The sequence below is a fragment of the Andrena cerasifolii genome, chromosome 8, assembly GCF_050908995.1.
Source record: "Andrena cerasifolii isolate SP2316 chromosome 8, iyAndCera1_principal, whole genome shotgun sequence".
NCBI lineage: Eukaryota > Metazoa > Arthropoda > Insecta > Hymenoptera > Andrenidae > Andrena > Andrena cerasifolii.
In genome coordinates this window covers 11,366,997-11,393,823 of record NC_135125.1, presented here as the reverse complement: position 1 = coordinate 11,393,823, position 26,827 = coordinate 11,366,997, and the positions used below count along the sequence as shown (strand labels likewise).

General features: G+C 39.8%; 6 protein-coding genes across 11 annotated transcripts; 2 read left to right on the top strand and 4 right to left on the bottom strand.

Moving 5' to 3' along the window:
• Window positions 1-141: 141 nt before the first annotated feature.
• Window positions 142-3,811, top strand: LOC143372324 (putative acetylcholine receptor chaperone). 2 transcript variants are annotated; one of them, XM_076818410.1, is made up of 4 exons: window positions 142-793; window positions 1,659-1,725; window positions 1,923-2,029; window positions 2,114-3,811. In XM_076818410.1, exons 1-4 carry the CDS (start codon window positions 683-685, stop codon window positions 2,225-2,227), a joined length of 399 nt encoding a protein of 132 aa, XP_076674525.1. In that variant the 5' UTR covers window positions 142-682; the 3' UTR covers window positions 2,228-3,811. The 2 variants fall into 2 exon arrangements, with proteins under 2 accessions (XP_076674525.1, XP_076674524.1); XM_076818409.1 differs by having other exon boundaries at window positions 168-793; window positions 1,659-1,797.
• Vta1 (vesicle trafficking 1) lies at window positions 2,596-5,470 on the bottom strand. The gene is made up of 5 exons (XM_076818402.1): window positions 5,143-5,470; window positions 4,913-5,038; window positions 4,391-4,819; window positions 4,107-4,298; window positions 2,596-4,052 (listed from the first exon to the last, which is right to left on the bottom strand). Exons 2-5 carry the CDS (start codon window positions 5,019-5,021, stop codon window positions 3,901-3,903), a joined length of 882 nt encoding a protein of 293 aa, XP_076674517.1. The 5' UTR covers window positions 5,022-5,038; window positions 5,143-5,470; the 3' UTR covers window positions 2,596-3,900.
• Window positions 5,471-6,172: 702 nt separating this feature from the next.
• On the top strand, window positions 6,173-7,594 carry Mrpl46 (mitochondrial ribosomal protein L46). 2 transcript variants are annotated; one of them, XM_076818403.1, is made up of 4 exons: window positions 6,173-6,389; window positions 6,517-6,897; window positions 6,994-7,136; window positions 7,200-7,594. In XM_076818403.1, the coding sequence occupies exons 1-4, from the start codon at window positions 6,332-6,334 to the stop codon at window positions 7,470-7,472; spliced, it is 855 nt and encodes a 284-aa protein (XP_076674518.1). In that variant the 5' UTR covers window positions 6,173-6,331; the 3' UTR covers window positions 7,473-7,594. The 2 variants fall into 2 exon arrangements, with proteins under 2 accessions (XP_076674518.1, XP_076674519.1); XM_076818404.1 differs by having other exon boundaries at window positions 6,176-6,389; window positions 6,532-6,897.
• Window positions 7,595-7,885: 291 nt separating this feature from the next.
• On the bottom strand, window positions 7,886-9,197 carry LOC143372322 (18S rRNA (guanine-N(7))-methyltransferase). Of its 2 annotated transcripts, none has more exons than XM_076818406.1 (5): window positions 9,065-9,197; window positions 8,954-8,991; window positions 8,674-8,852; window positions 8,156-8,591; window positions 7,886-8,074 (listed from the first exon to the last, which is right to left on the bottom strand). In XM_076818406.1, exons 1-5 carry the CDS (start codon window positions 9,101-9,103, stop codon window positions 7,930-7,932), a joined length of 837 nt encoding a protein of 278 aa, XP_076674521.1. In that variant the 5' UTR covers window positions 9,104-9,197; the 3' UTR covers window positions 7,886-7,929. The 2 variants fall into 2 exon arrangements, with proteins under 2 accessions (XP_076674521.1, XP_076674520.1); XM_076818405.1 differs by having other exon boundaries at window positions 8,156-8,585; window positions 8,668-8,852; window positions 9,065-9,195.
• An 11,352-nt stretch (window positions 9,198-20,549) lies between these two features.
• Window positions 20,550-26,311, bottom strand: Mys45a (SDA1 domain containing protein Mys45A). Of its 3 annotated transcripts, none has more exons than XM_076818184.1 (10): window positions 26,183-26,311; window positions 25,828-25,922; window positions 25,629-25,733; window positions 23,336-23,434; window positions 22,746-23,267; window positions 22,429-22,660; window positions 22,212-22,347; window positions 21,811-22,132; window positions 21,077-21,715; window positions 20,550-20,996 (listed from the first exon to the last, which is right to left on the bottom strand). In XM_076818184.1, exons 2-10 carry the CDS (start codon window positions 25,912-25,914, stop codon window positions 20,796-20,798), a joined length of 2,343 nt encoding a protein of 780 aa, XP_076674299.1. In that variant the 5' UTR covers window positions 25,915-25,922; window positions 26,183-26,311; the 3' UTR covers window positions 20,550-20,795. The 3 variants fall into 3 exon arrangements, with proteins under 3 accessions (XP_076674299.1, XP_076674296.1, XP_076674297.1); XM_076818181.1 differs by having other exon boundaries at window positions 22,429-22,663; window positions 26,183-26,310; XM_076818182.1 differs by lacking the exon at window positions 26,183-26,311 and adding an exon at window positions 26,032-26,176 and having other exon boundaries at window positions 22,429-22,663.
• Orc5 (origin recognition complex subunit 5) lies at window positions 23,582-25,729 on the bottom strand. The gene is made up of 2 exons (XM_076818194.1): window positions 25,629-25,729; window positions 23,582-25,079 (listed from the first exon to the last, which is right to left on the bottom strand). Exon 2 carries the CDS (start codon window positions 25,003-25,005, stop codon window positions 23,695-23,697), a length of 1,311 nt encoding a protein of 436 aa, XP_076674309.1. The 5' UTR covers window positions 25,006-25,079; window positions 25,629-25,729; the 3' UTR covers window positions 23,582-23,694.
• Window positions 26,312-26,827: the final 516 nt, after the last annotated feature.

Sequence of the window (26,827 nt, the reverse complement as noted above, 5' to 3'; positions counted from 1 at the left end):
TCTATTCTACCAATAACGATGGAATAACTTTAAATAATACGATTGCGATGGAATTATAATCGATAACTGAAACCAACGATCAAATGTACCATTCAAGTCTATATTTTTGCGGTTGGATCGTGATAACACCACGATACTAGACTTCTCTCTAGAAACCTCTAGTCGCCGAATTACATTACACTAGGGGAGAAGACGCGACGAGACGCCAGGCGCCGCGCGACGCGCGACGCACAGCGTCCTAGCGTCGCACACGCTCTGCGCTGTCGCAGTTGGAATGGGTCGAGCAAAACCGAGAGAGATATAGAAAGGGAAAAGAAAGGAAAAAGAAAAAGCATGAACGACACCTATGCACCGTGTACACAGCCGTCACCGTAAGATTCGAATAATTCTTAAGAGCGCTCGTGAGGACTAGTTTTGAAAATTTGTAGATATGTATAGTTAAAAAAGACAGGCAGATAGGTAGGTAGGTAGGTAGGTAGATAGATAGATAGATAGGTAGATCGGCAGTCAGGCAGGCACGCAGCAGGCAGGCAGGCAGGCAAGAGGCACGGTTTACCGAGCGTTTGAGCATCCGCGAGTCGCGCAACATCTCATCGGTCGTCGTTCGTCCAGCCCAGATTCCGAATCGATTCTTTCGTACGACTAGCGCCCGTGTCGCTAACCGTCTCAAAACTGTAAAAATATGGGCTCGATCGTTTTAAAGTCTCTCTCGGTTCTTCTCGGTATATTTTTTGTTTTTGTCGGTACGATGAAGCTGACTTCTCATATCAGCAAGGATCTTCACAAGGACTTGGTGAGTCAGAGCCTACTGTTCGCTGCGTGTCGTTATGTAACGGAACATACACACCCCGTCTCGTGATCACATACATTTCACCTTGATTTTACCCGCTTTTATATACGATCGTTGACCCTTGGTCGTCGACTCGCGTTCGTGTGTAACCCTGTGGTTATTGCAGTCTCGCGACAGACATCTTTTCTTCCCTATCTTTCTCCCCCGGCGATCAGGTCAATGGTAAACGACGTAAACGTTTCGAGATCTTGTGCTGACTGCCAGCTTCGCCAGTTATTCGTTTTTCCTCTTTCGCTTTCCCCGGTTTTCTTTCTCGTGCATACCACCCAACCATTTTCCCCTTCGTCTCAAGGGGTTAAAATAAATATAACGCACCCTTCGATCGATTCTAGCGAACCTCTCGTCTGCTCGATTAGAAATAAATGCTCGTCGTGCGCACTCCTCGACGTTTCTATTTCCAATTTACCACGTTCAACGACGAAACACTGAAAACCGAAATAATCGTTAGGAAAAAATAGGAAGAAATGACGAGTCTCGAGGGGGGTGCTGTTGTAAAAAATTATTAATTTCGTCCAGTTTTAAATGTGTAAAATTTCTTTCTATACACGATGAAATTCGGATGTAATTGGTTTCCTTCGATGTGCTTCGCGAGGAGATTATTTTTGTCTGCTGTTGTTACTCAATACCAATGTCCCAAGTTATAGCAAACCATCGTGTTTTTGGTGTCGCGCCAAATATCGCTGCCAGTGCCAGCGCGCGCGATGTTTACCAGTTAGCCAGGAATCGTGACAAATCTTTTTTTTCTCACCCATACCCTATCTGTCCTGCCACCCTTTCGTTAGCCGATCGTGTGTTACTATGTTCCCAGAGGAAGGAGTATGTCAAGTATGCAAAGGTATTTCCTTTGTCCGGTACCCTGGACTTTAAAGTACCAAGTAAGTGGTACAGAAGAGTCGTCGGTTCGCTCGAGATCATCTGCGGACTCGCAATGGCGATAATACCGAGCCGTAAGAGAAGATTTACCCCTTCTTTGATTCGCATGCATCCTTCGCGTACATTCTATCTCCTTCTATCGGTAAATCTTCTTTCTCTTACATATTTTCTTCAACTGACCCTACTTTTCTATTTACAGACAAAATAAAGAACGTGTCGAACGCGGTACTGCTCTTGCTGATGTTAATGGCCGTGTATTCTCATTACATGGTGAACGATAAATTTGAGAGGATCGCCCCAGCTTTGGTGAGCATTACAGTAGCTTGCCGTCGATACGTAACAGTCGAATATAAGAAGCGAAAGTCTGTTGGAATCCGATCGTTCTTTTAGGTGTTCTTCCTCATGCTGACAGGACGACTAGTGATAGATTGGCAATTGAGACGAGAGGACGCGCAGCCAGTAACGGCGAACGGAGTCGACGATAAAACCAAAAAGCAGGACTGAACTCTTACCCTGATTCTTCTACTTATATACTCGTCTCCAGACTTTTTTTTTCTTGTTACCTGGGCTGTATTGTTGTGTGTAGCGTACCGAACACGCTTACGCTAAAATAATAATCACCGATAACACACCCAAGCACACACGCGCACACACACACACATCAGGTGATGTCAGCATGGGAGTGAGTGAGTGAGTGAGTAAATGAGTGAGTGTAGGGAGAGGAGTATCCAGCTCAATTTCTGGCTTGTCATGAGCTATGAGTTTGTGCGGCAATGATCGAGATTCTTATCTGTGTATCTCGTACAACACCTTCTTCAAAGTATTCTCATCGTCAAAATCATTAGTTTTCTCGTATCGTGTGTATCTACTTGGAAATTATCGAATGCCAGACAGCATCAACTTATACCGAACCTTACACCTGCAAGTCCTGAACGTTGAAAAGCGAGCATCATCAGTTCGATCGAACAATTACCATGGATATTTTCTAGTCTAGTTACCTATAAACCGCCATGGTGACCGTAATCATTACCTCAAACACAAGGTATTTACTGCCAGTTGAATTAATGTGTTCTCCTCGATATCTTGTAAGGCGTATGTGAATGTCCATAGGTAATAATTAACAATATTAGCATTGTAATTAATACACGCGCAGTTTCTTCGTGTCCAGTACTATTTATTTTTCTCGTTGCATTTTTCTTCTCGGGTAAGATTAGCGCATCACTTACGCAGGCTAAAAGCGCACCCGTTAGATATCGTTCGGCGTGTTTACTTACGTTTCTTTGTGTTAACCATGAGCCGCTAGAGTCGATATCGTAACACCCTGATGCATCTAATTCCATTTGCTTCCAACGTTTTTTTCCAACTTCTAACTGTGCGATCGAAGAGACAAAGGGGCGTAGAAGAAACGCGCGCGTGGCACACTACATTCACACATGTACGAACGAAGATACGTGTAACGTACAATCTTTTGGAAACCATCCGCAAATCGAAAATGGTGTTCATTCACTCAGCTAGTTAAGGCTTTTAGTACCTAAGAGCGACACGAAATATTTTAAATACAAAAGTCATATTTATTAAATTAGTATTTAAACAAGTACTAACGTAGTACTCGGGTTTACTTACAAAATTTTACTCGCCTTGAAATAGTATGTATGTACACGTGAACGCGAAAGCGAAAACGACCGATCAAATGTGATCCACTCGTGGTTTTTACTTCTGCAGACAGACATTGTAATTTTTCCATCACATCTACGAGCGGAGCGAGTGTGAGAGATAGAGAGGGAGAGAGAGAGTGAGAGAGAGAGAGAGAGACACTTGTAAATTCATTAATTTGCACTTGCGGTGCGATATTAAATATTTCGACAATTTATTCCGACAACGGAACAATTACAAACGTGACATGTATCGTCGTACATCGTACGGTAACAAGTTCGAGAAGTACAAGTACCAATTCACTTTCGATTTTATACGTGTACAAGGGCAAGTATACATCTACGAAAAAAAGCAAAAACAATACCCTGGACTTTCAGCGTGACTGTAATTACATAAACGATTCCCAATAAATAACTTATCGTTTTTACTGCTGTATCTGTTGAGTAGGAATTATAATTATATTTACATTACTGTTAATAAGCGAAACAAGTCAACAGGGAATTTCTTGCAAAATATATGAATGTTCATGCAAGTTCTTGACCAGTGGTTAAAAGGTGTATAGCCTTTTGAAGATTCGACACGGCTGTGGGCACATCGTCGTAATTTAAAGCGCTTCCGGCCCATTTAATATACTTTTGTGCCTTACTCGTCTGCTCCAGTGACAACTCAACTCCTCCTGTCGCATATGTATTTTTAAAGTTCGTTCTTTTACGATCCACATAGTACATACCTTCCGTTTTCGTAGTAACGTCACAGTTTTCTTCGCTTTTGACCACTGATGACCGTTGCCCTATCTTTCCATTATCAGACGCATTTCCGGGTGCATCGGAAGAATCAACGTCGATCGCGAATCCATTGGGATTTAACGTCTCCTCTCCCTCGTCCTTCCACTTCATTGCGCTAGCAGCGTCATCGTCCGGTTCTGTTACAAATCAAAAACATGCAACGTGAATGCAACAAAACATTGTAACTTACGATACAATCGAAACAGAGGCTCAATTTCTATAGCGTCACCTAGGCTTTTACTCGAATTAATGGGTTCATCATCATCTTGGATCGGACCCGGCGCAGGTGTTTCACCGTTCTTTAAACAATTATGAATATATGCCGCCTTCCACTTTGCATACTTTCTATTTTGTGAAGCTTCTTCGCTCAGTTCGCCAAATATAGTCAAAATGTCGTAAAGTAACCCAGCTGTAAAGAAACTCTGCACTACATTCTTGCCAAAGTTTGCAGCTCTGTCGTTTTTATCGGCATACAGGAAAAGTTTCAGCGCCCAATTTTCTAAATGCGCCTGTGCAGCTACATCGTTAGTAATAGCTTCGTTATCACGTAATTCCTTTTTCGTTGTTTCTAACCAGTCCATTAGTTTTAACAGAAAGTTTGTCTCCTCTGGGGTCTTCTTTGAAAGCTTCAAGCCTGTTTGAAGGGCATATAGTCGACCTGCCATAATTGTAATTGTTTACATATTATTACATGCTCTGTAATAGGTGATTATCTGTATTGTAAAATATTAAGATAATAAAAAACACTCACACCAATAACTAACAACAGGATCCCGCTGATCATGAGTTGATGCTATTTTTAAATACTGTTGTATACTTCTTAAAGTTGGCGGAACCTCTGGTAAGTCAGGCCCAACCATGCTGATCTTGGTTTAAGCTATGCGTAGCGAATCAAAGCGGAAGATAATAAATAAAGAGAAAGAAAAGAAACATAAGCATTAAACGTTTCAACCTTTACCGTCAAACAGATATAAGTAGTACCTAGTAGTAATTGGTAGTAATGACAGCGACGCGAGTAATCTTCAATCGTGTTGTTGGATATGAATAAAATCAAGGATCGATTACAACAATACTATTTAGATAAGATTTCGCACCACCTATGACTATCATGACAAATCATAACCAAAAAAACAGTAGGTATGTCCTGTGCTGTATTCCTCGCTGATTCACGCTGATTTGCCCTTATCGATACCAATCATACCATTAATATTAACTCCAACTCGATCGAAACATTGCGATCAATTAATTACCGACAATTACCGATCGGTGTCTGATTGTGTCTGATTTCCACCTGATCTCCACCAGACAAATTTCATCGCACTTCCTCGGACGATATTACGATTAATTACGTTATTACCGCTATGATTGGTTCTCATTGGTTCTAGGGAATCTAAATATCGTCATCGTCTCAAGCGCGAGCCCAACCTGCCCTAGTGATCCTCTAGGGAGTGATCGGTATAACCGCAGCCATTTTGGAACAAAACCGGAAATAACATAACATTGGTGTTTTGAACTTTTCTCTTTATTAAAGCATTTTTTTCCGGTGGAAAATGTTAATTTTTCATATTTTTTTAATTGATATAAAAATACAGGTTTTTGTCCCAATTACCGTGCCCCGAAAAATGCGTTGTCCCTATTCCCGTGCCCCCAATTACCGTGCCCTTTTTTGAATAGCGTTTCCGCGGTTAGGTTATGTCTTTGAACTTTGAACTGTTTCAAACATTTTTTTGTTAAATCGGAAAATAGCCGAATAGGGGTTAATTCCACCCACTTAAAGTGAATTTGGGCAGCAAACAAAAATTGCGTTGTAATCAAGAGGAAATCCCACATATATTCACAAAGTTTCAGAATTTTTTGAATTTTCGGGTTCGGGATCATCCCCGTTGGTAGAAATATCTGGACACTCGCATAGAAATGCGGCGGTAGCTTCCCAGCGACCATGCCGAACTCTGGCGTTCATTTACGACATTACGACTTACGACGGCATTGACGACAATCTAAATCTACGGTCATTGGGTTAGCTACGGATTTACGGTGCGGTCAGGTGCGGTGCTGGTGCGGTACGGACCTGTAACTCCTGCATTCTGCTAAAATTTGTGACTGTCGTTACTTATTATTGTTTAAAAGTGAATACTTTCGTCCATCGACTTTATCAGAGCATGAAATAACGATGTTGAGAAGAATCTTAACGTTTCGTACATCGAACAGTACGCCTTTCTTAATAGCGGGTAAGTTACACATTTTACCGGTCTAGATTTTCTACGAATCCGCAGGAATTAATACCGCGTTTACTATTGTCGTTACTATTGTACCAACTAGTAGAAAAGAAACAGATGTAACTTTGTGAATGGAAAGAAAGCTTTCGCACAGGGAATCCGTCTGCATCCAAGGTTATATTCCGGGCATCATCGCAGCAGGACTTTGAAACTGTGGAAAAATGGGACCTGTTGAGCGCTGTTTGTTTAGAACGTCATCCAATAATCACTAAACCAATGCAGGATATAGAGACAAGGTTCCAGGAAACTTTGAAACAAATAGAATTTGAAAATAGTTTGCTGTCAGATTTTGAGATACAAATGAAGAAGGAAGTAGATCAGAAGCAGAAGCAGAAACAGAAATCGGAATGGATGTTAACAGACAGTGATACAGATATAGTTTCTAATCAAACAAAACAAGACTTTTTAGATTCCAGCGAACAGGAGCTAACGAAATTTAAATTCGCTCCAAGAATAAGTGGTATGTGTTGCTCTAATTTTGCCTCTTAAGATTATTTTCATAGGATACCTTTCTCCTTTCGAGATAAAGGTAATATCGGGCTGTTTTGAATTATAGAAGCTGAAGAAAACAGCAGGAGTTTATCATTAAAAGATAAACTAGATAAACATCTAATACTTTTAGTAGAACAGAAAGTAGGAAATGCCGATCTTTGGATTCCTCCTCAAAGTGTGAGGAAACAGAGGGAAACCATGATACATGTAAGATCACTCGAATGCTATATTTCTATTTCTATTTCTATGTCAATTTCATTATTATTTCAGACTGCATATAGAACTGTGCAAGAACTGTGTGGAAACAATATAAAGGTAAAATTCTATGGCAGTGCGCCGATCGGCTTTTATCAGTACAAGTATCCAAAAGACATAAGAGATAAGGGACGAGACGGAGCAAAAATTTTTTATTTCCTCGCAAAGTATATAAGCGGAGAGATTTCTCCCCATGTAAAATACTGTTGGCTAGATCGGGAAGCATTAAAGAACACCGTACACCCCAATATTTACACAAGTTTGTCTCAGTTCTTGTTACCTGATTGAATTATGGAACAGCGGATTACAAAACTTCAGAAGGAATCAGAAATTTCGTTATTTACATGTAAGCACGTCTAGGTGTTTTGGTTTTCTCGAATTTTTTAAATAAATACAAAACTGAAACAGTACTTGCTATTTATAGTACTTTCAATACCACTTATTTGGTGTACGAAGTATAACGAAGATCGGTTACATACACGTACTCGCTCGCAATCGCACGTATTCGATACGTCCGATGACCACCGAATCGGTCATGTTTCTTGTTTGTAGATTTATCTTTAGCCGTACGCCGACGTGCTTTAAACTGAGACACGCTAATAGCTACTGTTTTTCCGTTCAGAGTCGACTTTGGTAAGTACATACATACATTTTGCAGAGCAAATATATATGCATATATATTTTTACATTAAAGGAACAAGGTCTTTGAATTGAACTTGATGAAAAATTTGTAACAGGCGTTCTATTAAAATTTACCACATCTTCTCCTTCCAGTATATTTTGAATCCTCTCGAACTCTCTTTCCCTGCTTTCGTCGTCTTTCCTTCTTCTCAGCAATCCAGTCCCTACTCTTTTTTAGTGGTTTACCCCGCGCTTTCCTCATTTGCTCTCTACAAAAATAGCCATTAGAAAATTTACTGCGCACAGAATGAATATGAAAATTTGACAAGATCATTAAATCTGGTACGAACAACATCGCTCTTCTGGATGCATGAGAAATAACAGTTTCAGCATCGTTCGTGCCTAATGCTTGCGGAAGAACAGTTGGTCCGCCGGTCATCAGAACCAAGAAATACTTTTTTGCTTTGGTACTATTTGGAAAATCTACCACCACACCTCCGTAAAAACCTGCCTTTGTAGCTTGTGTCGTAACCAGTTGAATTTGTTCGCTGTTCTCTGGGTAAAACTGAAATACAGCTCTGGCAGATCGCGACAGACATGAAAACAAAGTGGAAAAGAATTTATACAGTCGCTTTGATGGATTGTGTGAACTTTTATCAGCGTTGCACAACCATTGTAGCGCAGAAATACTGATTACACCATCAAAACTTGCTGCTCTGAATGGCATTCCTTGACCCATATCTCCCAAAATTAAATCTCCTTCGACTTCCCTTTCCAAAGCTATCTCTGCAAGTATAATAAAGATTGGCGAATAAGTGGGACCTAACCCAGACCTGATCATAGCTGCAGATTCTGTATATACACTTGCCAAGCATCGGAGCCGATATATCAATTCCAATCCATGTGTGTCCATATTCTTCGATTACGCTTCCGCTTAGACCAGAGCCACAGCCGATATCTAACAGTAAGAGAGGTTGATCTTCTGGCAATAAAAGAAGCTCTATGGCACGTCTGCACATTTCTTCCTGTATATCTATTATACGTGAGCTGTGAAATTATTAGTCTAAAGTAAACGCATCGATACAGGAATGAAGGAATTTACTGCAGGTAATGGGACAAGTATTTCATCCAACATATACGAAACATACCTTTGTGTATATTTCCGAGCTTCGGATTCATCATAAAACTAAACCAAAGGAAAACAGCAGAAAAATAGTTGACAATCACAGTGTAAGCAATTGGATAAATTTAATCCTTACCACTTCAGGTGGAGCTAAATGCTCTGGTCGTCTCGACATTCTTTTCTCTTATGCACGTGGTCTCCTTGGGTCTGCTTACACTTTAAAGTACGAACTAGGGATCGGCGGGTTTAAGCTACGCTGATGGAGGGGGAAACACCTGCAGGAGCGGTGGTAAGTGGCGCCAACGCGAATTACACCACGGCTACCAGTGTCACCAGGAAATATGTTGTCGACGCTGGTTGGCCGCTGCGTCACTCGCTTGGCGCTGGCGTTGGTTCGTCTCCAATCGTGGCGTCTCACGCACATATTACCACCGTTCCTGTAAGTGTTCCCCCCTCCATCAGCGTAGCTTAAGCTCGCCGATCCCTGGTACGAACACAGGATCTTTTTCAAGAAGCAATAGTAATCACCAGGGGGATCAAGCCGTCTTTGTTTGGCTGAAGTTTTCCCGTTTAGTTAGCACCGTATTGGTAGGAGGCGCTAGGTACATCACACACACATACCTACGTGTATCAGTGAGCACGCACACAACCTTTCGACGTTGGTGAAATGTTACCATGACGACCGTCGTCATTTAGAAATGTTTGGCGCAGACACGAGGAAGTGTCCTCACTTTCCCTGGTTTACCCTTTCTAAGGCCGTCTGACCATGGATTGTCGCGTCAGTGACGCGTATGCAGCAGATAGAAGGATATACAAAGCAATTGAATATATTTTCTTTTCCTAAGAAAAGAAGAAATATTCAATTTCAATGTTTATCCTTCTATCTGCTGCATACGTGTCGCTGGCGCGACGATCCGTGGACAGGTTTTAAAGTAAACGGTACATTACACGTATACACATACACATACGTCCCGATTCACACCAATTCACACATTCACAGTTTAGTACGCACCTCATTGGTAGGAGGCGCTACAAACTCTGCTTCAACTTTCGTAAGAGGGAAGCTTGGCCCCCCTGGTGCCACCTCTGAAGTAACAACTTCGTGAAAGAACTGTGACTTGTGTTGCGCACTGTATGTTTAAAAACGGTAACTCTGAGAACCATATTCCACCGATTCATACAGGTCGGTAAAGTTAATAGACATGAAAAATAACTGCCCCTGCTAAGAAAAATGAAAACACTGCAAATGAAGAATTGCATACTAAATTACTTTTCAATTACTAAATAAACGAAATCGATCCAAATACGATCGCATTCTTTATCCTTATCACCGACCCACGGTAAAAAGTATCTCTTACCTCGCCATAATTGGTTTCAACACAGACGAGGTACAGCATAGACCTATCACCTTATAGATGTTCGTGTCGCCACCCAAACTGTATTACCGACCCATAATTTGAGGTCTGAATGTAGTGGCATCTGCTCATGAACAGCGTTCAACTCAGCAACTACTCTGACATGGTTGAAAGGCTGAAAGGTGTTTGCGTACTTGTATACGTGTGACTCGTTTAGAGAGAGAGTTTGGCACAGGTAGGCTTTTGCTACGCTATGCTTTGGCTCGGTTTGTCAACGACTCACGCGGATTTTTCTCCGAAAATCCATTTCAGGGATCAAGACACTATGAAGCACAAAAATGGTATTTCTTCAAAGCCCATGCAAGCTATAAGTTGCAAGATGACATTGTTTATTAGTACTTTGCGTGTAGTAGAACCTTTTCACGTATCGTACGCCGAAAAGTATTAAAAATTCACGCTGTTACTGACATTCCCGCAAGTTTCTAATGCACTTTTGAAGTAATAATAATTGGATATTACTGGCTACGAGTATTAGTTTATGGCCAACACTAAAATTTACAGTAAAATCTAATTCTTAAAAGACTCGCAGAAGGTTGCATGATGCACGAGTGTCGTGGTGTGCATGGATGCAACTGCAAGTCGAGTTACTTTTGAAACCCGCATTGGGAAATAAAATTTTGTCTAGCGCTGAGAAATTCATCGGTTCAGTGAAGTGTGTGCACGTCATAGTTCATATTGTCTCGTGATTTCTCAATTCGCGCATAAATTTCATCGATTACTGGACCATGTGGGAGGCCTTTTAACAGGATTCCATTTAGATATACCCGTTACCTAGAAGACTTTTTCAGAAACTGAAGGACGTTTAAAAACAGGAAGTGCTTCTGTAATCGTGTGCAATGCGATTGTAGAGTCAGTGCCTGTGCCTGCCAAAAAGTGTTTCATAGAGTACCGTGGTTCTATCCTATACTTCGTCGATCTTAGTAACTAAGGGGGAGAAACAAGTATGTCACTCATATTTCTCCAAATATTCCTGCAACTATTCATTTACACCAAGTTTCACTAAAATGTATTTATTCATTATAAATAATACTAGATGATATGTATAAGCATTAACATTAATGTATCGAACAATTAAACATTGAGAATAAAAGAGAATTCATTCGGCGTAGAAAATCATTTGCAAATTCAAGATCAAATGTTACTAATTGCTTGATATCTCAAGTTCTATCGATCAAAGTTAATAATAATTTCTACTGGGCGGTTAGGGTAAATGTTGTTAACATTATTTGTCATAGCAATAGCCAATGGAACGTATATTTTAGCAGAAAATCCATTTTTGCCGAAGAATTCGTTGGATTTCGCAATTGTAATTAACCGTCGACCTTGTTTTGATCGGGAGACATCGTTCCTCGAAGTCTAGATAAGGAGCTCACAGAGCTTCATGTACTCAGTCGTCGTCGGTCTTCCGGGCCTGGAGGACCTCCGGGGACCCTGCAGTTGCCGAGCTACCTGGACCTACTGGACTTCCTGGACTTCCTGGACTTCCTGGACTTGCTGAGGACCTGGTCAGGGTTTCAACTCGGGTCCATCCCCCTCCCCCCGATGCAGCCGAGCCACCTGGAGAGGCGGATTCAGGAGCCTTTCTTGGAGGAGGCGAAATATGTAAAAGTACATAAGTACATTTTTTAACCCTCTTTCACAAGATTTAAAATTTGCTTGTAACTTATGTTTTAATATCTCAATCTGATACTGTAACCTAAATAATTAAATTCACATTAATTATAATTCTGTATAAATAATTAAATTCACATTAATTATTTATACAGAATTATACACAATGTCATAATATTTTCTATTTTATTACTCTTGGGGGGGGGGGGCGATCTGCAGAGATAGCAGTGCAACTTTTCAACTCGTTCAATCTTTCTACATGCTACCGAATAAAACGATTATATATATATATGTATTAAATTCTAGATAAAAGTTTTAGTATCGCGTTTTAAACATTCTAAACAATTTTTCTTTAATTTCACAATCATTCGAGATGCTTAATGTTTTGCATGCAAGTTACGCTTCTCAAGTTTAAATATTTCATATGAGTTTTATGAATCTTCTCTTATTAATAGTTATTACATTCGAGTCATTAGATTTTCTGAATAAAACATAAATAGGCAGTCTCTCTACGGGCCTCGAAACGCTGCGACCTCCTCGTAGTGAGACCTGGTAATTGGTGAGAACAGAGCCGATGCGATTGCTGCGATTGTCAAATATCCTAAATAAGTAGTTAGATACAAGAATTTTTTTAAATAGTAATACTTTGATATAATGTAAAAATAAATGTAACTCGAAATGTTTGAATAAATCATTCCTTCCCTTCCTTCCACATGTATAAATATATAAAATAAAGTAATGTGGAATTCTCAAGATATGTGAAATAATGGAGTTCAATAACGACGTTCACCAAAGTCGGAGGACGGATCGGACGGATGAACATTTAAAATGCCATGGTATACCTATCTTAATGTATTATTTCCATCGATTACTGGAATATGTGGGAGGTCGATCGTCCAGATTCTACTGCAATACACTAAAAATAAGTATCTGGAAGACTTTTTTGAAAACACTGTACTCGAGTCCGATCACATCTCCTCAACTTTGAAAGACATATATGTATACATAGAAAGAGCAGGGTGCATGGCTGCAGCTGCGAAAAGTACATATTTCGCAATGGACATTGCGATATAGAATTATTTCCGGCCTTTGTGAAATTTCAACTTCCATGGGAAACAGTTGAGGTCGACAGCAACCTCTACCAATGTGACAACATTCACGAAAGGTGTAAGCTGACAGTTCGACTTCAACCGCGGCAGCGATCGGATCAGTGAATGTACCTGCATATTATTTCGTGATTTCTCGATTCGTGCATCAATTTCATCGATTACTGGACTATGTATGAGGCCGTTTAACAAGATTCTGCTGCATTACACTCAATACCAAGATGCCTTTATGGAAACATTTTACGCGAGCCCGAACACTACTTCCCACTGCTGAGAGATGTTTAGAAATGTGATGTGCTTTTGTGACCGCGTGCAATGCGATTTTAGAGTCAGTACATATTTCGCGATAAAGTATTTCATAGAGCACTGTGTGGACGCGAGTGCAGAGTCAATGTTTTGCGCATACAGAACTATTTAAGTGAAAGCACCGGTGCTCTAAGTGATTTTTCATCGTGGAATTACTGTGTCTACATAAAATTATTTCTGGCCTTGACGAATTTCCAGTTAGCTGGGAGTCGGTCGAGCGCCATAACACCGCCAACAACCCCTACGTCACAACATTGCCAAGCGGTGTCACCTCTGTCAGTTCGACTTTACTCGCGACGGTGATCGCATCAGTGAGTGCGTGTACATATTATTTCGTGATTTCTCGATTCCTGTATAAATTTCATCGATAACTGGACTATGTGGGAGATCGTTGAACGAGATTCCACTACATTACACTCAGTACCTAGAGGACTATTTTGGAAACGCTTTACTCGAGTCCGAACACGTCTTTCCACTGTTGAGATATGTTTAAAAACATGAACTGCTTTTGTAATCGTGTGCAATGCGATTGTAGAATCAGTGCTTATTTCGCGATAAAGTATTCGATAGTGCACAGTGGCCCTGCGTATTAGTAATGTGAACGCGAACGTAAAGTCAGTGTTTTAACGCATCTAGAATTAATTCAGAGCACCAGTGCTCCTATTGCTTTTTCATCGCGAAAGTAATGTGACATATTTGGAAGTGTGACACATTCTATGGGGTACTGACCCTGCAACTGCTGGACATTCGCCTGCAGATCGAATAGCTACTGCTAAAAGGGGATGCTTGTCAGTGAGACTATTTTCAACGAACGGTGAGTGATACTTTTTCATTCTTTGAATTTTTCTGTATGCTATCGAACATAATGATTACTGTAGCGAGCATAGTGACCACGAATACGTACTTAGTACTCGCGAATAGTAAAATTTAATGCGCGTACTTCCAAATGTTTAATACACGTAGAAAAATACAATGAATAAATTTTAAATTCGCGATAGGAGTTTTAATATCGCGTTTCAAACATTCTAAACTTCTTTTCTTTAATTTCACAATCATTCCGGATGCTTAATGTATCGAATACGAGTTACATTTCTGAAGTTGAACTCTTTCGTGCGAGTTCTTTCAAATCTTCTCTCTTAACAGTAATTACATTCGAGTCATTAGATTCTCTTAATAAACAATGACAGTAGTTTTTGGTACTACTTGGTTATTATGCTCGCTAGTTTTGCTTGCCCGTTGCATGTGCTAAATATTAAGACACACTGGTAGTAATATTACGAGAAATCAAAAATTGCCACTCTTACCACCTGATATCTCGACCTCAAATGGTCCCTTTATAAAATAACAGTATAATAATAAATGACTGCCGCCAAAGTGGCTGCTATATGAACTTAAATTTCTTTCTCCCTTGCATAAAAATAACTTTAAGCCACTAAACCTACAAATTTTATACATCGCGGAAGAACTTGCACATGTGCTTAGTTTTAACTAGCCATAGTCCTAGAGTCCATTAAGTTTTAATTTAAGAACTTTAGTCGTAAGAATTTTTCCAAATTTTCAAAAATGCATTGGTCGAATATGGACCAGAAATATTTCGTAGAAATGGGTCACTTTCGTAGGTACCTCCGCGTTGGTGTGCCTGGACTTGGTAACGTTTTCCAATGCATTGCGTCTTGCAAAACGTTGTCAAGCTGAAGCCTACGATCTAGTTTAAGGGTCCAGATCAAGCCAAACTTACATTCGGTGAGTTTGGTTCGGTCTGGACATCTATTCAGAAATGCACTTGCGTACTTCGAGCGATAAGCTTTTGTTCCGCCTCGTTCTTTTTAAATATAAGAGTGCCAAACACACCCTTCTAGAAATACAATTCGCCTTCGATCACTGATTTCTATTTCGCGCATGGTGTTCTCGCCCTTCATAGGCCGGCTGTGCTGGGTACAACTTATTACGGCTTTACACAGAGGACCATTGTTAGACGAAGATGTGCGACAGTTCTCGTTCTCGGTCGCGCTCGCCATGGCTGTGTAAAGTCGTGATATGGAGCATGCCATGTAGAAACGAAATTTCGGTGGATCGAGGGTGAATGTTCGCGTCGCGCCGCGCCTTTCGGTCCTTTAGTCGTTTAGTCTCTTTTGCAATCTCAATCGGGAGATTCTTAGCTTTCGCATATCCCTCGAAAGTTACGCAAGTGCATATTTGCAATAGATTATGCCACTAGGGCTCATTGTAAAGAGTGCGATAGGCTAGATTTAAGGGTAGAGGTACGCTTGCTTGTTGAGAGTGACGCCTTTTACCTTTGCTTTTGCTTACAATTAGCTTCACCGTGCACCGTGTCGTTTCGCATTTAGTATACTTTTACAGACTTGTCATAGTGTATTTTCTATTTCCTACTTTCAATTCTGTTTTCTTTTTTTCCGGTAATATAATTCGCTCTCGGGAGAGATCTTGAATTAGCACAAGATGCTCGGGCACGATACACTCGCCTGTGCAAATTGTCGGCTTTGTGATGGGAGCGCGTATTGCAGCTGCATGTGATTTAATTGTGAGGCGGGCTGCTGTGAGTCTGACCCCTCAGGCGCGGCCCCTAGTGGGGAACTCCCGTTAATGGGGGGCTGGATGAATGGTGGTCGCGTATTAGCGTTTTGTCTGTGCAACTGCAATGCGTGAGTGTATCGAGCAGCTCGAGATCTCTCACGACGGCGAATCCGTGTCCGTTTTTCAATTCTTTTTCTATCTCTGCAATGAGATACTTAGCGTCTATTTGTCACTTGAAACCAGTGCAAGTGTGCCTCTAAAATATGCGAAAGAAATTGTAATGGCATATGTGTAGAAAGATCGACGAGAACCTCTCGTCTATCTTTCTTACGCGCGCATGCTAACCCTTTGGACTTTAAAGTAAAGTCTTTGGAAATAATTTTAGTAGTTTTTTACCTTATACCGCAATCACAGTCCAAAGGGTTAGTATAACGAAGTATAGTGTATATGTGTGCTGCGAAACTTAGAAAATTTAGCCAGGCAAGTCCAGTTTTAAGCGCATCATCGAAACATTCGCCGAGGGATTCGCCGAGGTTTTCTCTGGTGAATTCTTTAATAAAGAATTCACTAAGAGATTCGTTGCTAGTTTCAGGGAAGAATTAGATCTGGGTTAGGGTTTACTAACACTTTAGAGTAGAATTGGAATTTTTCTGGCATTCCATGCCATTAGCGCCTGATGAGGCTGCTTCTATTTCCTTTTACAATTCGGAATTATCATGCGCCTAAACAGGCTGCTGTATTTTTTAATTAACATTAAAAAGGATGAGACCTGATGATGGTACATTAGAATTAAAAAGCATTAGGCGCCCAAAAAGGCTACTCCTTCCATACATTAAGATTGAAAAACCTTAAACGCCCGAAGAGGCCACTCCTTTTTTCTATCAGACAGAATCAGAATTCATTGAGCGCCCAATGTGGCTGCTGGAAATTTTTCTCAAAGTCTGAATTGCGTGACACCTTGCAATTTAAAGGAAATTTTTTCGAACTTGTTTAAATACAAATTGTCTGTTTCAGTTATAGTGTTTGTGATCGCCCGTAATGCGATCGTAGAGTCAGTGTTTTTGCGCAAGTAAAGCTAGTCGAGAGCACCGGTGCTCTAATAACTTTTTCACCGCGAAAGTAGAGTCATGCACGAGTCCAACTGCAGCTGCAACGTTGAGAGCTAAGCTGGGGCTGAGTTGAAGGGTGCTCGTCTGAGAGCTGCTGGTCAGAGGGATGCTGGTCAGATGGGTGATGATCAGAGGGGAGCTGGTCTCAGGGATGCTGGTCAGAGGGTTACGAGTTTGCAGAGATGCAGTACCGATGATGACAGCGAACGGTGAGTCATTTTATAATTCTTTGAATGGGGGTGCATGTAGTACAGCTACTTAGCTCTTTCGATTCTGGCCGTTCCAACACAAATGCACGACATGCAGAGGCCCTTTTCACATGGTCGGTATTCGTTTGGGGAACTCTTATGCAATATTTCGCAAATATGGTCTAGGGCGTCTAGGCAGTAGCCTTATGGCGTGGTCCTTTTCTAAACCATATTCACGAAATATCATAGAAATGTTCCCGAAAAAAATGCCAATTATATAAGATGCGCCACTAAACGTTATGCATGTGTGTTCGAAAGAGCAGCATCGATAGAGCTGACCATACAAGGTACTCGTAGATAGTGACATGCATGTGTCTGTCTCAAAATAAAAATAATAGATAAACCAATACAATTGTTGCTCGCGATTCTTACAATTTTATATCGATTAATAATAATTCGTAAAATAATCGGATCGATCGAGTCAAGTAGAGTCACCGCGAAATTTTTTGAAATGGGTCTCAATGAAACTAGTCTTCCTAACAATCTTGCATTCTAGCAAGATCTTTTATGGTCGCCGTTAATGCGATCGTAGAGTCCACGCTTTTTTCGCGTCCATATATTTTCAAGAGCGCCGCGGCTCTTGTGTAGAGTTCTATTACCGCGAATTTACAGTCAAATTTTTGCGGATCTATGATTTATACAGAGCACGGAAGCTCGTGTTGATTTTTCGTCGCGAAAGTAAAATCAACCTTTTGCGTATCGGAAATTTGTCCAGAGCACCGGTGCTCTAATTGCTTTTTCATCGCGAAAGTAAAGTAAAATTTTCGATTAGCTTCAATTTTCAGCTGCTTGGTATTCTAGGTCCTAGAAAGGACCTAGCTTGTGGGCCCTAGAGAGGGCCCAGAACAGGGGCCCTAGAGAGGGCCTTCGGCATAGGCCCTAGAGAGGGTCCTAGTCATGGGCCCTAGAGAGGGCCTAGCTCGTGGGCCCTAGAGAGGGTCCTAATCATGGGCCCTAGAGAGGGTCCTAGTCATGGGCCCTAGAGAGGGCCTTCGGCATAGGCCCTAGAGAGGGTCCTAGTCATGGGCCCTAGAGAGGGCCTAGCTCGTGGGCCCTAGAGAGGGCCTAGAATTATGCTAGCTTGGTAGCTAGCTAAGATGTTCTTGCATGCATGCTGTAGAATGTAGAATACGAGTACCTTGTATAAGTGCAGAGAGATCGACGATAATCGTCAGTCTATCTCTCTTTCGATTTCGCTTTCGCGTTCGCGGTTGTCACTAATAGTAGAGTCAAATCATCGTTTCCCTCATTGCAAGCAATGACGGACGCGATGAGTTTATTGAAATGGAGGGTGGATGGGATCGGTGTTTGTTTCGGGATGGGTCACTTTCGTAGGTACCTCCGCGTTGGTGTGCCCGGTTCCTTGGTAACGTTTCTCAAGCATTGCGACTTGCAAAACGATATCAAGCTAAAGCCTACGATCTAGTTTAAGGGTCCAGATCGAGCGAAACTTACATTCAGTGAGTTTGGTTCGGTCTAGACATCTAATCAGAATTTTATTCTCTTTCAGGTAGGTATTTCTTCGATGGTTTTACATGATTTATTCTATTTCATGCATTTCTTCGATGGTTTTGCGTGATTTATTTCATTTCGTCGATTTCTTCGATGATTTTGAACTCATGAACACATGTCTTCCACAAATAATGTTGTTGTTTATATAAATTTTTATGTTAAATAAATTTGTTTGGCGTTAAATAAACCTGAATAGAATAGCAAGGTTAAAAGGCGTATGTGTTCTTGTTTTGTTGCGATCCTTCTTTCTCGGTCGTTGCACGGAATACGTTTATAAAACGATCTTTAAATTGTTACTCTAACAGAATCATTTGTAAATCGCGGGTTTCGACTGACTTCTTGAATTCTAATTCCTACCACACGTAGCGTTACAATCTGTTTCGAGGCTTCATCGGTAACGTTGCATGCGACACAAAAATGGTAAGGTGGTTCTAGGACTCCCCCAAACCGGTGACAGAAAAATGCATTGGTTGATAGGTCTATCCTATACCTCGTCTGTGCTCCCGTAAACGATTCTGATCGATAAAGTTGAATGCGACCACGGACGAGGTATTCTCGGTTAAATTTATTAAATTTTTTTATTTCACACCTGCACAATCCTTATACATAATTACTTTATAACAAGTATAATTGGAATTATCGACATCAGTACAAGATGTTGAATACATCAACTTCCTTCTCAACATTATTTTATTCTTTTCACATTTCCTTGCATTATTTTAAGGAACTTTTGTTTATTGTATCTTCTTTCCTATTTCTTTAAACGTAATAATAAAATAAACGATTCGAATCTTAATACTCGTTTTCACAACGTCGAAACGATAAGCGATGTGACAGGTAAAAGTGGTGTGCTAGACTGCTTTTAAATACACAGCTTGTCAATTCGATATGTTAGTGGTGATTCTTCATGAGCAAATTTGTTGGTTCGGTTTGTGGTTATCAAAAATTGGGAAAATGGACAGTCTGACTACCGCGTCACGTTCATACCGGCCCTAGAGGTGTTATGCGTCATTCTTACAGTCTTTCCGTAGCAGGGGACCAAATTCTTCTTTTACCAAAAAGAAGATATAGATTTAGACAAAGCGTAGGTAAGATAGGCCTACATTTTAAGGAAGGTTCTGTGCCACCCAGGGGGACCAAGCCGTCTTTGTTTGGCTGAAGTTTTCCCGTTTAGTTAGCACCGTATTGGTAGGAGGCGCTAGGTACATCACACACACATACCTACGTGTATCAGTGAGCACGACACACAACCTTTCGACGTTGGTGAAATGTTACCATGACGACCGTCGTCATTTAGAAATGTTTGGCGCAGACACGAGGAAGTGTCCTCACTTTCCCTGGTTTACCCTTTCTAAGGCCGTCTGACCATGGATTGTCGCGTCAGTGACGCGTATGCAGCAGATAGAAGGATATACAAAGCAATTGAATATATTTTCTTTTCCTAAGAAAAGAAGAAATATTCAATTTCAATGTTTATCCTTCTATCTGCTGCATACGTGTCGCTGGCGCGACGATCCGTGGACAGGTTTTAAAGTAAACGGTACATTACACGTATACACATACACATACGTCCCGATTCACACCAATTCACACATTCACAGTTTAGTACGCACCTCATTGGTAGGAGGCGCTACAAACTCTGCTTCAACTTTCGTAAGAGGGAAGCTTGGCCCCCCTGGTTGTAAATACGTATATTGTCGCGTCTTCTAAATGTATTCTCACCTTTTTCTCTTATTAACAACGCCTAGTATGTAGACTCGTAAAATAGTACATTACGGGGAACTTGTATAAATTTTTATTCAATGTACATGTCACAATATGTCAGTGTGAATACATTCCTGTTCTGTTGCATTCACGTTTCACGCGACTCTGTTCACATAGTTTGCATCCAGTATTATTTGAAAATTCAGAATTCGGACAAACATGATATTGAAATGAAGAAAAAAGTGAGAAATGTATTCTATTAAATTCAGCAGATTTATATCCCAATAGTTTGCACATTCATACGTGCTCGTTTACTTGAAATTACTTCATTCTCTTCTGTTTCAGCAGATGATTCCTCAAAGCAATCTGTTTCTCTTTGAAGGAACGCTTTACCTTTCCCCTTACTTTATGTTTCAACATTTGAAAGGCTTTCGTCTTCTGCTTTTCACGATTCGTTTTGCTACAAAGTGGATTTTGTCGTCCATCTTTATAACCGAATTTTTCTCTTCCCTCTTGTCCACTCTACAACAAAGAGAAATATGTAAATAGGCAGAGGAGCGAGAAATGTCCTGTCGTATTTTGTAAAAAAAATTGAAACAAACCTTTACAGATTCGATACGGGCTTGCTTATCATGTTTTCGTTTCTTATAGATATTCTCGATATCCGTCAATTTCACGAAATCTCCACGTTCGTTATCGTTTGGATGTGTTCTCTTTTCGCCACGTTTAGCGTACGTCACTTGTTGTTTTGCCAGCGCCATATCTATTCTCATAAAATCCTCATCGGTTAATAACCGTTCGGTAGATATTAGCGACGCCTTTTCTTTCTTCTCTGCGGACATGCCCGTGGTTTCTTTCTTAATCAATTTGGATTCTGCTTTCTTCTTCATTTTTTCTGTCCTTCTTTCAGCTTTTTTTAACGTGCGATCCACCTTTTTCCTTTTCTGACTTTTCACATCCACGTCGTTTGCCTTTGACTCGACACATTCATTGATTGTATCATTTTTCGACCCTTCTTTATCACCTGTTCTTTCGTTATTTGTATCGTTACACGGTATGTTAGATTTAATGTCCTGATTAAACAATGCCAAAGTTTCATGACCACTTTCGCTACTTGTAACTATTGTATCATTAGCAGCGCCGTGGCTGTCGTTGTTTGCGTCACTGTTACTGTCATCATCACCATCATCACTTTCGTCGTCACTACTATGGCTTACGTCGATCCATTCATCGCCACTCTCCTGTAATAAAAGTTTTGCGATTATACAATTAGTTTTTTAAAAAGTTGATCATAAACGAAAACGATTTGTATGACTATATATATATATATGCTTACGTCGCTTTCAACACCAATCTCAGAGATTTGTCGAGTCTCGTCAGATTTCTCATCAAGCAAAACCTCAGCTCCCGGTATAAAATCATTAGAAGATACTTGACCATATTGTGGAACTTGTAGGGCAACGGTTGCCTCCGTGGGCCGTCCTCTATCCTTTTTATGTAATAATTCTGGTATTGTACTTTTAAATATGCCGATCAGAGAACGTGCGGCCATCATTACACTGCGTTCTCTATAGTGCTTGTATTGTGCTAAATCTTGCAATAAATCGGCATTCATGACCAAAGGACACCGCGTGCATATTTCTCGAATGGCATTCAAGCTGTGATGAATAATTCGTATTAAATCGTATTGAATATTTGCTCTCGGGTAATGTTACGTTCTTGCAAATTTATCCATACCCAATTGCCATAACATCCGCGGAATTTCGTTCCGTAACGAAATTGTTTGCCAAAGTTTTCAAAACAGATTCCAATATATCAGGAGGCACGAGCTCGTGAGAGGCTTGAGCGACAAATTGCAAAAGTTTCGTCACCTCTAATATCACGTTAAAAACATTATGGTTCGTTTCACTGTAATGATGATTTAAAAAGCATTACTACTTATGTATATACTCGCCTCTTTGATGTGGTTGCAGAAACCTTTGGAGATACGGATAAAAGTTTAGTAGAAATAAATTATGTAAACCAATGAGCCTTGAGATTACGTCCAAGGCGAGCAGTTTAATTTCAAATCTATCGTTATTCTTTTCCAACTGTTTAAACAGTTTTTCTGCAAAGCCTTGTGGATCGTGGATCAAATGTAATGCCGAAAAATTAAATCCTGGCGCTTTCGATGATTTCTTTTTAGACTTCTGAAATATTTGCAAGACGTATATATTAAGGGAAAACTACATATATATATACATCCTTTCGTCGATTGCTCTTGTTGCTTACCGCCAACAGTTGTTTCGCTTTTACTAATTGTCTCTCACGTTTCTTTGATTTCTTGTTCACTCTATTTGCCATAATAATGTCTTTGATATTCGGCTCGCTGTCGCTATCGCTATCGTCGCCGCCACTTTTTCCCTCTTCTACACCGGTGCCGACGAAAAATTTTAAACAAGCAACCATAACTTTGGTGGTCTTGGCGAAACATCCTGTTGCCAGGACATTCACGGTTTTCGCATCGTTCCAAATGTTCTTCTTGTACAATTCTATCATAATGTCTGCAGACATTTTTGCGGCTCTAGCATTAGAATCTTTTAACATTGAAAACATAAAGTTTTGGAGAGTCGTGTTGATCTTTGTGTTCTTCTGTTTGGAATTTATATTTTTAATGTCAGCAATAATATGCGTTTCAACGAACTGCCTTAAATTCTTATCCTGGCATCTTAAAAGTTGAAAGAACAAACTAAGAAGTACGGTGGGTTCCAAAAGAGATTTGTTACGCAATTGAATTAAGGCTTTGGAAAATGTCTATGGAGAAAGTAAAAATTAGAATAACTAGTTAAAGCTGAAACATCTGATAATTCTTCCATACTTACTAATCGCATTTCATTGTCAAGTACTGTGTTGTATGTTTGCAATACATCGATGATTTCCTGAGGGAATGATTCTAAAACAGTTGGATAACAGTGGGCAACCTGCATCGATAAAACAAACAATACAATTATAGCAAAGATATTAAAAGACAGAGATACGGCAGTCAACCATAATATGTGCATAGATCGAATGTCTATGTCCCTGTGCTACAAGTATCCTGCTTATAGAAAGCAAATAATGTTTAGTGATTAAGATTAATTTTCATTCTTTATTTGTTGTAAATCGATAAACGGGTACAAAAGAAAAGTGTCTGTATAGCGATCGATTGTTTGTACAGTATTGATATGTTTGTACACTCTGTTCAATGCATAAAACTGCATACATAGTTCTGTATACTAAATCCGACAGTCTTAGATATGACAAGAATAAAATCGTAGGACACGCAACATTTAAGTTTAGGCTCATTCAAGTTATAATTTCCCACAGGGGTTAACAAGCCAAGTTGGCACATAGATGGTATTTGCGCAAGAAGATTGGCATTTATATCGACTTTTTCGTCGAGAATCGCGCAGAAAATAGCAAGCATTCTAGAGACTGGAAAATTGTAAGGACTGCAATGAGCATTCGCTGCTTTCTTATTGGTATTTCTCGTATTGGCGGTTCTCTTTTTCTTCATCTTTTGCTTTAGAAATAAATATTTGTCTTCTTTTGGTGAATTATAGGACGCGAGATACGAAGCAATTAACATGAATTTCGCATAATACGGTAATTCGAAGCTTAACGCCAATCTCGTTGTGGATTCGATTTCTTTCGACAACTGGCTGTGTTTCGCGAAATCTTCGCATGTAACGCGCAAATAAATAACTTCTAGATTTCTCTTGAAAACGGTTGAAATATTTCTCCATAAGGCGGCAGTGTTATCCTTCTTAGATTCATCAGTTTCAATTGGTTCTATATACTTTGAGAAATTTATTTTGGCCATGTAGCGAAGTTCATTAAGATCTCGACAGAATCGAACAAATACAGAGAGAAATAAATTTAAATAGTTTTTATAGAATGTATCCTCATAATTGCATGGCTTGCACGAAAGCAATATTTCGACAAACTCATTTCGGGTATATTGTGAAAAATGAATTTTAACCGGTTCGTATACACCGATTTTTATACGTAACTTTTCCCATACTATACTGCTTATAAATATTACGCAAACATTAACATTCGATAGCTCCTTTAGCCTTGAAAACGCAGGTAACAAACTAGTATTTACATCTCTCAGTTTCTCACATTTGTCCAAAACTATCACAATTGGCCGAGTATCGCGCATTGAAATCTCTTTAAGACTTAGAACAAAGTCTGCGATGCTGTCGCATTTATGTTGCTGTTTCTCCCTATTCGCAGGATTGGTGAAATTCGATGACAGATCGTTCAGAATGTAATTAAATATATGTTTACTGTTGACATGTTCGATACAATTAATAACCGCAATATTGTATTTTAAATAGAGAAGCATACTATCTACTACTAAAGACTTTCCAGTAGCTACATGACCATAGATGAATATGCTGTAGGGCATTGGTTCATCTGAGTATCCTATTAAAGAATAAAGTTGTTTCACAACGCTATCCCGGCAGATAATCCTTCCCTTTATATATCTCAAATACTTTTCCATCATTATTATCCTCAAATGTTCTTTAATGATAAATCCTGCTATTCGTAGAGATTCTTTTTCTCATATAATTACTATTCCTGGAAGAGAAAGAACTCTTCTAATATTTCAGGATCTTATAGCACATTGATTATACTGATAATATTTATTAACTAACCCTTCGTTGACACTCTGGGTGTGAGCCACCCATAAGCTGATTTTGACGCTCTTTTTTCCAAAGCCAACATACAAACTATTTTTTCTCTCAAAATAATATATCGGAACAATAACTCTGTGGATTTTTAGCTTCTAATATGGGAATTTGTAAAAGTTACAATTTTTTGAAGATTTTCTTCATGTTTTCTCAACACATGGTAATCTAGTTTTTTTTACAAAGACTGTGATGAAATTTCAGTAAAAAAAACTATTGGAATACATTCTACAGACCTTAAAATTGACCCATGATTTTTTTCGTAACGATTGGATTCTTCAGATAAGAATGGCAGTCATTCAAAAATTGTTCTGGGTGTGAGCCACCCAGGTATGTCAAAGTTGATCCCAAAAAGAGGTGTGTCAACGAAGGGTTAATTAAAAAATATATATATATATACGCATTCGCGTACAGATACCCAAATTCTTGTAGCTCTTACCTGTGCCAAAAAGATAACAATCTCATCAAGACTCTTGTTAAATTTATTCGGTGTCAGGCGAAACACCTCCAAAGTAGACTTGTAATGTTGATGCTGCTGAAGAAACTGCAAAAGCATGTACATATAAGTACATACATAAGTACATGATAGCAACGCACGATTTTTATACTGTTTATGCTATTATTCAAATAGAACTCACTTCCTCTTTGTAAGACTCTGGATCACGTTTAATAAGATTTTGCAATTGTGGAAGATTCTCCGGCAGTTGATTGTTATGTCTCACCATTTTTTAACCTATAATAGTAAATAGAAAATCGTTTTATTTGGTGCGTAGCAACAAATATACATACGTATATAGGCATTATAAACTTCATTTTCATTTAATTCTGGATTTTTTAATAACCTGTTCAACAGATTAAACGTGATTGAACGCTCAGTCGTTTCAGTGTCGTTTCAAGCTTATTCGTTGAACCACGTTGAACCATCGGTGTACGTATTTGTTTCAAATCTAATTTCAGCTTGTCACAATTAATTAAACAATAATTATCACGGACCTCCTCGTGCACAAAATTAACAGTCCAACCTAGCCCACCGCCCAACAATGCCCAACAATGTGATTGAATGTGTCTGATTCAAGTGAATCGGTCACAGAACTCACTGGAACTCACAGCGAGGTATAGGATAGCGATAGATCAATCACCTTATGGAATATCGTTTCACCACTCAACTGTGTTACCGACCCATAATTTGAAAACTGAATTTAGCGGCCTCTGCTCGTGAACAGCGTCCAACTCAGCAACTACTCTGAAATGTGTTGAAGTACTGGAAGGTGTGTACGTGTGACTTGTAAACAAACTCTAAAGGCTGAGTAAACTCTAAAGAGTGAGAGTTTCACATAAGTAGCCGGCTTTCGCTACGCTACGCTCAGCTACGCTTTGGCTCGGTTTATCAACGGCACGCGTAGATTTCTCTTCGAAAATCTATTTCGGTGATCTGGAGACCATATGACGTCGAAATATGGCACGTTTTAAGAGCTTATACAAGCTATGAATTGCAAGATGACATTGATTTTTAGTACTTTACGTGTAGTGGAACACTTAACTAACATTTTCACGTGTCGTATGTCGAAAACTATTAAAAATTGACGGTGTTACTAACATTCCCTCAAATTCTGCACTCCGCGCATGTCTAATAGACGG